Genomic DNA, 10,351 nt, shown 5'->3' on the forward strand with positions numbered 1-10,351 from the left:
GGGCCGCATGTGGCCCCCGGGCCGTATTTTGCCCACGCCTGCTCTAACTTGTCCCGAGGTTTGAGTGTGAGAGCGGATGGTTGTTTGTCTGTGTGCCCTGCGATTGGCTGGCAACCAGTTGAGAGTGCACCCACCAACTGCCGAATACAGTTGGGACAGGCTCCAGGATGTCCGCGACCCTCGTGAGGAGACGCGGATCAGATGGTCATCCACAGCTTCCAACGCGTGACAGTCTCAGCAACCCTCCCATCCAGTCGGCCTGCTGTACTTTTGAAGGAAATCGAGGAGTGCTTCCCTCATTTGCAACTGGCCAATCTGCTCGGTTAACAACATTCAACTGGCTGAAGTTCTTCAGTCCAAGTGACTCAAAGACTGTCAGGAGTTCTTTGCCCAAAGCGCAGCACAATATTGTAAATCGAGGCCAGTCGGGATGGCAATATTTTTTGCAATCTTCAATCGAACATGTCCGATGTCCAGTTAATTTTCTCATCGATGATGACCCCGAGAAATTGGATTTCCTGCACCCGTTCAATTTCGACCCCATCTATTTGGATATGCATCTGAATGTCTCTTTCCAAAGAAAACACTTTATGACATATACACACACACGCACCGCCTTCAATTCCAAATTATTGTGCGCATATATAGCTGCTCCTCCACCAGTTTTTAGAATTAGAATTAGAATTAGAAATCCCTTTATTGTCAATGTACTCAACACAACAATAATACAGACAAATATATAAATTAGATAAATAAATAAGATGGAAAATAGTACTGCTTAGTCTGTTGTGATATGAGCGTTGTCCGTCACCATCACGCTCACCTTTTGCTTTTCTGTGATATGACAATGAAATCTCTCATGACCAGAGCTTTGGCATCCTTTGGTCAAGTCCAATTTATTTTTGATCCCAAGAAAGTGTTCAAGGGAGGAATATTTTGCAGTTAGCCGTCCATGTATGTTGTACTCGTCCTTGATTTATTTATTTATTTTTTTTGTAAGGTTGCGCTCGGTCCTGGCTCTGTCAGCATTACGTCCGCTTAGGTGATCATTCACGTGGACGTTGCTTCCCTTGAACGTTCTCCAACAGTGCATTTTTCTGTTTTCTGGGAACGAACCTCAGTATGTCTTGATTTTTTTTGCGCTTCGGTGGCTTACATGGCCCTCTGTTGTCAACATCCAATTCAGCACCTTTAGGCAGAAGAAACGCAGCCACCTGCTGCTGAGTGCAGCTGCCATCCCATGGAACTCGTCGGGTCACCGCACGGGCGTCTGATGGGGGTTTGATTCGGAGTCCGGTCACGGTCACGGTCACGGTCAAATCATTGATCCTGGAGTGTTGCTCGTTCTCCTACTCCCTGCGCCGCAAAATCTTTCTCAGCGTTTTGGATCTTCACCGCTTCAACTCCCTCCTCCATCTCTTTCTGCTGCATTTTGATAGCAGACGAGAAAATCCAGCGACTTCTTGATGTCGTCTCCCTCCTCGGCCGTCAGTATACCTTCTCGGAAATGCAGCGAGCAACGGGCTTGGAAAGTTGCTCCACGCGCTGCAACTTTAACACTTTTCCTGTTTCAACGACACAAAACGCAGGCGTCGGCTCGCGAGATTCATTTCATCCGCACAATCAAAAATTGGTCAGTGATGAGACGGCACATTTCTTGAGTTTTAACATTCAATAGTTTGGCAGTTTAAAACAAAGTTTCATGTCGTTGTCACTGGCAAGAATGGGTATTCAGTGCATTTGCATTTGAATACCATTTAGGATTTTCAGAAAACGAGCAAAAATGAGGTCAGTTAAAAAAGGTCAATTGCCGCAGAGCAAGTAGTAACAGAAAGACGGTTTTAATTTGCGTAAAATTCCATTGATCGTTGTCATGGGCAGCCAAAAAAGGATTTGTTTTTGTCATTATGGCAGTGCGGATGTTCTCATCGAATAACCTGTCTTTGTCGTCAACTGTTTAAAAAAAAAAAAAAACCAGTGAGAAGCGTTCATTTGAGTGAATAAACTCAATTTCCACGACCGTAAATGTTACATTCACAAGTTGACTCCGACTGATGGAACGAGATTTACCGATCCCTACGGCGTCATTCACTGATTGGACGTTTTAACAGGTCTACCCACCGTGAAATGCACAGGACCTGGATTAAAAAGCATTCTCACTTCTGACTCCAGTTCTGTTGGCAACGTATTCATGTTTAGCTTTGATCCAAAGGTCTGTCTGCACTTCTGCCGACCGTGTCCTCTTTGGTTGGGCGCCAACACCCCTATCACGGCAGACGGCGGCAAGTGGACCGACGGATCCGTGTTCAGTTACGTCCACTCGAGAGCAGGTTGGTCTCAAAAGCCGACCCGTCCGTGTTTGTGGGCCACGGTGTGGAGGAATGGGAAGAAGAGCGCCTAGCATTTGTCGTCTCCTTCCAGATGACACCTCGGGTGGAAACTGCCTTTCCTTCCTCATCGCCAACAATGAATGGAAATTTGACGCCTGCCAGAAGAAGAGTGGCGACATCTGCAAGAAAAGAGGAAGAGGTATAGGATGGGACTCTCAGCCAATTCTCGCCATGTGTCGACGCTCACCTTTGGCTTTTATCTTGCAGGAAAGACCCCCGAACCTCCACGGCATGACGGTAAGTTTCCATGAATGGTGACTTCAAAAGGTTGTGACAAAAAGGCCATGACGGTGCGCTGGCAGGTTTCCGAGAACTCCTCGTCTGCGACGGCAGCCGCGCCAACCTCCTTTGTCCGTCTGAGGATCCAAATCAAAGCGTCATCTTCATCCAATCGGCTTTCTACGGAAGAAGGAGTGGCGACGTTTGTCCGGCCAAAGAAGGATCAAACGGTAGGATGCGAGAATCCACAAGTGAGCTGCGCTACTGTTGCAGCCAAACAAGTTGTTTATTTTCAACTTTGGTTTGCTGAACTCGTTGAGTTGCAACAGTGGCCGTGGCCCCGGAAACATCACGTCAACTCGGGCCTGACCGGTGTGTTGTGTTTCGCAGAGCGTTGCACGGTGGAAGGCGTCCTCCCTCACTACAGGAAGAAATGCAACAACCGTCAATATTGCCTTACGGACCCTTTCGAGGAGGAGACCTGCCCGGGCGTCTCCAAATACCTGGAGATAGTCTACAGCTGTGAACAGAAAGGTGGGCGCCACATCTCCTTATCTACTGTTGTCGAATGCAGCGTCTCCCAACCAGGGTCAGGGGGGTTCGCGATACATTGCAGGGGTCACATGGAATTATTTTAGAACTGGTTTCAATGAACGCCAGACTTGCCTCTTTCAAGCTCAGATGACCGCTACGGTGACTCTGACTAATATTCTTGCTCAGTGTTTTGTTCCTGATAGTGAAAGTTGAAAAAGCCCACATCAAAAGGATGGACTTTTTGGCTTCTATGCGAGTTGTTATATATGTGTATAACAAAGGCATATTTTGGGTCAGATTACTGATTTTCAAGGCAACCTACTTCCATGCTTGATTGAGACAATGTGTCAGTTGGAAATGAAATAATGTTCACTCAACAGTCAGTTGTGTTCCACTCCACTTTTGGAGAGTCATCAACACATGTGAGTGAGTGGTACTCACGCTCTGATAATGTTCGGGGGTCCGCAAGCCATAAAAGGTTGGCTACTACCGGTCTCGACAAACAATGCAAGGAATCTCGAGAGGGGGCAGATGGCCCGACATTGAGTTCATAAGGCCTTTGAGCATCCGTTCAACTCCAAATGGACTTTTGGCTGTTCTCAGTGTGTCTCGACAGTCTGGGCATCGCAGACGGGAGGATTGCAGACTCAGACTTTAGTGCCTCCTCGTTTATGAGCGATGTCAGCCATGAGAATTCCCGCCTGAACGGGATGACCTGCTGGAGACCGTTGGGCGATGGTATGTAGAAAATTGACGGCTATCCAGCACTTTGGTGTCCTGAGCAAACTAACGTCCGCCTCCTGCAGCCATCGGCAGCTGGATCCAGGTGAACCTCCGTCACGTGACAAAGGTGACGGGGATCGTGACCCAGGGGTGTCTTCACACTGACCCCATGTTCTGGGGCATAGACTTTGAGATGAAGCTGAGTGTTGATGGGAAAACATGGACCCAACTTCCGGACGGGCAGGTGAGTGGCCGGTCAGTCACCCGACTCCCGACCTCATTGTCGAAACTTGTCAAATGCAAACGTGGAGATGTTCCATTTCTAGTTTACCGGCGGGGGACGCACTTGCTTGGCACGCCCGCGTCCGCGCAGTACATCCGCATTCTGCCCCTGGAGGAAGGTGTCAACTTCGGCCTTCGCTTTGACGTCTTAGGATGCAAGCTTGGTGCGCGAAGACACTCCACCGCCGTGGTTGCTGGGATAAAAAAAAACAAAAATGTTTGGATTTCACCTTTTCTCTGACAGATTCTGAGATGACCTGCGCTCAGAAATGGAACTACGCCCAGTTCACCGATCCGATGACGTGAGTCGCAGCACCTGACGTGATGTTTCAGGACCACCGCCTCCTGTCGTCAATTTCATAACACTCATGTCTTCTGCAGGTTCTATTGTCCACCAGGATGCGCCAAAGCCGAGCACAGCGTGTTCGGAACGTCCACCTACAAGGAGGTGCGTGATTGTATGACCTTTAGGAACAAATGAGGAGCAAAATTTCTGACAGATATTGCAATTTCCTTTACCAACAGGACAGAAAAAACACTTTAAGCTTTTACTCTAATAAAGCAGCAACACTAAAGAGGTTTGGCTCACTGTGGTCGCTCATTGTGTGGCTTTTCTGACCCATCACAAAGAGCGAATCTGTCACACGCATTTATTCAATACGTTCGACGGGCTGTTGAATGTCAGCATGCGCAGTATGTGAGTGATGTAAGTGACGCATCGGGGCTGTGAGAAAAGAAATCGCAATGTCTCTGGTGTGTGGGCACACGCCAACTGCCTGTGTGACTCTTGCCTTCTCGCCCATGTTTTAGACCAGGAAATAAGCAAAATTCGGCGATTTCAATGACGCAAACGCTGGCGTTCATTGTAAACCCAGAGAATTTGATGAAAGCAGTATTTTCTCTCAAGCCTTCACGTGCAGGAGGCTTTGTCTCCCTGGCCTCATCCCTGTCATGACCTGCCAGATGAATTCCTGTCTTTGACTGAGACTTGATGTGTGAGTGCAGGACTCGAGCATCTGCGCGGCCGCTGTTCACGCTGGCGTCATTCGGGACGACATCGGAGGAGACTGTATTGTGATGAGCGCTCCGGAATAGAGCGACTATATTGGCACCACCAACAACGGGATCACCTCCACTAACCATTTCATCTTGCATCAAATGTTGATTACTGATAACTCACACGGGATCTTACCTGCAGAGCTGAGATGCACTGGACTTGACTGGCAGGAGTTTGCGGGGTTCTGCTACAAATTTATGACGAACAAAATGAAGTGGGATAGTGCGCGGACTGCCTGCCTGAGACGTGATGCCGACTTAGTTTACATCCTTTCTGAGGTGGAGCAGACGTGGGTGAAAAAGGCCTCCAACTTGGGTGCGCATTGCAACCTTCAATGCGGCGGCGGTCTTTTATAGAACAACAGGATGAATGTGAGAATCTTTTCCCATCCGACCTCTGTAGAAACCGGCGACATGTGGACCGGACTGAACAACAGATGGGTTCCAGGCACGTTCATGTGGTCAAATGAAGACAAAGTAACCTTCACCCGCTGGGCCCCAGGAGAACCCAACAACCGTGACAAGAGCTGTGTCGCGATGTCAAAAGAGGTGCGTGCCGAAATTAGCATTTGGAAGGACACCTGCACTATGCACTGAAATGGACCTCATTTGTCTTTCAGACTGGAAGATGGAAGCAGATGTCCTGCAAGAAATTCAACCGCTTTATGTGCAAGAAGCCCACAGAGTATTTTGCAATTACCTCAGTGAAGCCGCAAGTGGCGCAGGAGAGCCAGTCTGGTTACAGCACACGCTTGTACAGGCGCAAGCTCAGCATCTCAGCGACAGAGGTGAGTTGATTTTTTTCTCCCTCTCTGTAAATGCTGAGAAACATTTTTGTTCACCTTGCACACCTGGCGTGAAGAAAATTCTTCCACGTTACTCGACAGGTTCAAAGTATTTCAAGTTGAACGTGGACATTCCACATTGAAATCAGTTCAGCGTCAGATTTGAGCATTCACACACAATTTCGACTCAAAATGTGTTTGCCACTTCTTATTTTTGATTGTGCGATTGAAGCTTGGTGGACTCACAGTCAAATTGAAGGACGGCCTCCAAGTGAACAGCGCCATCACCATCACAGGAGAAGCAAAAAAGTTAGCAAAGTGGTACGAGCCCCCTGTCCACACCCACACGTACGCACGCACAGGGAAGGCTAACGCCATGAGCACACGTTTGTGCATCTGTGTTCCAGGTTTAAAGTCAACCTGATCGTGCCCACTGCCGATGATGATGATAACGACAACAATGACCACACCAGGAGTGTTGCGCTTCTCCTCAAGTTGAACTTCGCGACCAACAGAATTTGGTTGAATTCCAGACAGTCCACTTCCTGGAATGTGCGTCAGCAAATGCAGCTTGCCGGGAAGCGCGTTGAACCCGGACTCAAATTCAAGGTGACGTGACTCACGCGGGTATTCTGCACTCACACGCACACCTCCATTGCTAAAAGATCAGTCGCTCCATGTTTTGTTGGGGGCAGCACATCCAGCGCGCAGTTCCGGGCGTGTCGTTATCGTTGACTGATAACAAGTCGGTATCTTTTAAAGCAAGGGTGTCAAACTCCAGGCCTCGAGGCCCGGTGTCGGTCCTACATGTGGGACGGGTTGCTCGATGTGGTCGGGGTCCTTCGGAGGCTGCGCGCTTGCTCATGACGTCACGCTTTACAAATAGACTTCTTGCCTCTGTGTTTGTTTTTACCCCTGGCTGTTCCGTTTGCATATTTTGATTCGCTAAATGAAAAAACTGCATTCCTGCCACGTCGGCTCCTACGTCACTTCCGCCTATGCCCCGACAAGCCGCTGCTGCGACGGCAGTGGAACGTTTACTTGTGACTCGTCTTTATCAGCCGATGTGAGATGACCGTACGCCAGCAAATATGGACGTGCTGTCCCGCATCAAAAATAAGGTGTGACCGCCTGAAAAAGTTGCGGAAGGTAGTGTCGAGCCCTGCAGTAGGAAACAACCCAAGTTTAAAAAATCTAAATAATGTAGCTGACCTCCAAAACGGGAGCGGGATGGAATTGGAGTCGTTTTCACCGGCAAGGGATGGGACGGGATTTTGTTCTGTGGAAGTGGGACGGGACAGGAGTGAAAATTCACCCCCGTGTCACCCTCTCGCATCGACATGTGCCCCGCCACTGGTTGGTTAGCGGTTGGACTCGTTGATTGACACGGATCCGCTCAATTGTTTGTCCAGACGTGCAAGGCGCACAGGGAGGGGAGAGGGCAGCCAATAATTTTGACTGCCCTCTGGAGAGTTTGTGATTGAATCTGATGTCCAGCAGTATGAATGAAATACAGCATTGGTAGGCTGCCAGTTGGCAGTTTGCGCCATGCGAGGTTGCTCTCGCTCACAAAGGCCTCTGCGTGGGAACTCCCAGAGGAGAGCCCTTTTCGAACCAAGAGCCGAGTGTAAGGCCAGCTTGTCACGCTTTAGTCTTGATGCATCTTTTATTCAGCAGCACCTGTAACGTGATTGGTGGCATTTCTGGGCCGTTGGCAGAAACGCTGCATCACAAATGACGGCGTGCATTCATCTAAAACGGAACGCAATGAAGGCATACGTGCAATGTTGTGCATGGATGCCTTCACAGTTTACAGGCCTTGAGTCACAAGATGTGTTGAGGTCATTTTTCTGCCGATCATGTGTATATGTGGAAGGACGTGGGCGTGGCATCAAACTGCAACATGTTCTCATTCCGCTATGGGAGGCATCCGTTAACTTGTTGAGTCGCCACCGAGCCGTCATGCATTTTCACAAACACGCACGGTGTCCTCTTGTCGCCCAGGTTGTCATCAAGTGTGATGTCGACCGTTTCCTCATTCTCATCAACGACGACCACGAGATGAATTTCCCATACCAAGTGAGGGAATTGGCACGTATCACGGAGCTGCAAGTGTGGGGCCACGTGTCGCTCACAGAGATCATCTATGAGAAGATGACGGCATCTGCTCTGGCAAACAACTAATCAAAGAATAATCAGTTTGTATTTTGTGTTCTGCTTTGAAACTGCTTTGTGTGTAAGTCTTACCTGTGTAAAGTATTCTGCCGCTTAGATCTGTCATATTAAGCATTGTGTGATTTTGGGTCTAGATCTGGTGAGCTCTAAAGAGGACGTCACTTTCGGCGCGACAGGACGTCACTTTCGGCGCGACATCTTTTCCTCCGCTTTTATCCACCGGGCGAGTAAACGCAACTATGGTTTCGTGCACCACCACATGCAACACTTGCACCTTTCTCATGGAAAGACTCTCCCTGCTAGAGGGACGTGTCCGCCAGCTAGAGCAGAGTAATGTGGTAAGCGTAAACGTGGCGGACACGACTGTTAGCACGGGTTGTAGCCAACCTGCTAGTCTGGTTAGCATTGGCCGTAAACGGCTTGCTAATCGCGGTGAGCCTGTTAAGACACATAGCAGTTCCATTCCACCTCGGTCTCATGGCTCCCGCACCTTAGTGATAGGTGACTCCATTACCCGCAACATTAAGCTTGAAAATCCAGCCACAGTAATGTGTATTCCTGGGGCCAGAGCACCCGACATAGAAGCTAATCTTATGGAGCTAGCGCGCAAGACACCTATACACCAGCGCTGTGCAAACAACGCTAGCTATTCAGATATAGTGATACACGTTGGCTCCAATGACACTAGGATGAAGCAATCAGAGATCACAAAGAAAAACATAGCAAGGACTTGTGATCTCGCCAGAAAGATGAGTCGGCATCGAGTAATTGTCTCTGGCCCCTTGCCTGCGAGAGGCAATGATGAGAGGTTTAGTAGATTATTCTCGCTAAATAAGTGGCTGGCTAGTTTTTGTAGTGAGCACGGACTGCAGTTTATAGATAACTGGCCTTCTTTCTGGGGCCGACCCGACCTGCTGAGGATGGACGGCCTTCACCCTAACTGGGAAGGCGCCATCACTCTTTCTAGAAACATAGATTATTGTTTGAGCCTTCCATGACTATTCATATTAGAGCAGGTCGGGCTGCAGGCGAATAGTGAGCCTGTAAGGAAGGGTATGGAGTCTGTAAGGCTAGAGCTAACTAGCGCTATGCTAGACTTAGACAACACACATAGCTTTTCTTCTAGATTTGAGCGCTACACACCATACGCTGGTAGATCTCATACTGATATAATTTCTACTGAGGTGGCAATACATGATGGGTTTAAGCATTCCTCCTCGGTCGGTTTTATTGACGACGAGCCGTTCTCTCAAAATAATAGCACTCGAAAGCTGGTAAATAACTATCGGATTCCGACCGTCAGAATTTCTCGCCGCGTTTATAGTCGCTCGAGGTACAATCCGGGACCTAGGCAAGGCAATCTCCTTAATATTATGACCAGGAATCCTGTTGCGCGGAATAACTTAGATAGACCTATTTTACTGAAACTCGGTTTTTTAAATATTAGATCGCTTTCATCGAAAGCCTTGTTAGTTAATGACCTTATTAGAGACCATAATCTTAACATGATTGGTCTTTGCGAGACCTGGTTAAAACCAAATCAGTTTTTACAGCTAAATGAGGCTTCGCCTCCAAACTTCGTGAGCTCGCATGTTGCGCGCCCTCAAAAGAAAGGCGGGGGTGTAGCCCTCATTTCCGAATCTAACCTAAAACTTAGTCCTCGTTTTAGCAATTCCTTTAAAATATTTGAAGTTCTCAATATGCGATCCTCAGCCGAGCTGCCGTTTTATCTTGCCGTTCTTTATCGTCCACCTGGCTCTTACTCCGGCTTTTTAGATGAATTTTCTGAATTCGTAGCTGATTTAGTAACTCATGCGGATAATATACTTATCATGGGCGACTTCAACATTCATATGAATCTCCCGTCGGAACCACTTACGGTAGCGTTTCGGACAATCATTGATATGTTTGGTTTCACGCAAATAATAAATGAAGCAACGCATATAAATGGCAATACGCTAGATTTGGTATTAACCCGAGGCTTAGCATCTTCAAAAATAATTGTATTACCATATACCAGTGCTATATCTGACCATTACTTTATCAAATTTGAAGTCTTGGCTCACTGTCATCGTTCTGACCATAATCAAAATTATAGCAGCCGTAACATTAGCTCCTCAACCATCGTTGCGCTCTCTGAGCTACTCCCTTTAGCAACTGCTTCGTTTCCTAATTATATTGGTACGA

The 10,351-nt window shown here is 48.1% G+C and overlaps 1 protein-coding gene and 1 pseudogene across 1 annotated transcript; both read left to right on the forward strand.

Moving 5' to 3' along the window:
- The first annotated feature begins 2,191 nt into the window (after positions 1 to 2,191).
- On the forward strand, positions 2,192 to 5,243 carry LOC148334451 (uncharacterized; annotated as a pseudogene).
- Positions 5,244 to 5,400: 157 nt separating this feature from the next.
- On the forward strand, positions 5,401 to 6,856 carry LOC148334452 (neurocan core protein-like). The gene is made up of 6 exons (XM_088298029.1): positions 5,401 to 5,520; positions 5,608 to 5,753; positions 5,825 to 5,992; positions 6,222 to 6,337; positions 6,397 to 6,598; positions 6,752 to 6,856. The coding sequence occupies exons 1-6, from the start codon at positions 5,403 to 5,405 to the stop codon at positions 6,854 to 6,856; spliced, it is 855 nt and encodes a 284-aa protein (XP_088154155.1). The 5' UTR covers positions 5,401 to 5,402.
- The last annotated feature ends 3,495 nt before the right edge of the window (positions 6,857 to 10,351 follow it).

The sequence above is a fragment of the Idiotropiscis lumnitzeri genome, chromosome 6 (assembly GCF_059441095.1).
Source record: "Idiotropiscis lumnitzeri isolate Australia: NSW breed Sydney's pygmy pipehorse chromosome 6, RoL_Ilum_1.0, whole genome shotgun sequence".
Lineage (NCBI taxonomy): Eukaryota > Metazoa > Chordata > Actinopteri > Syngnathiformes > Syngnathidae > Idiotropiscis > Idiotropiscis lumnitzeri.

Excerpts from the sequence above, each read along its gene's own strand:
- LOC148334452 (XM_088298029.1), top strand. The coding sequence starts at position 5,403 with ATGACGAACAAAATGAAGTGGGATAGTGCGCGGACTGCCTGCCTGAGA. Across the intron at positions 5,521-5,607 it reads GAAAAAGGCCTCCAACTTGG|AAACCGGCGACATGTGGACC; the intron begins GTGCGCATTGCA and ends CGACCTCTGTAG. Across the intron at positions 6,338-6,396 it reads CCCCCTGTCCACACCCACAC|GTTTAAAGTCAACCTGATCG; the intron begins GTACGCACGCAC and ends TCTGTGTTCCAG.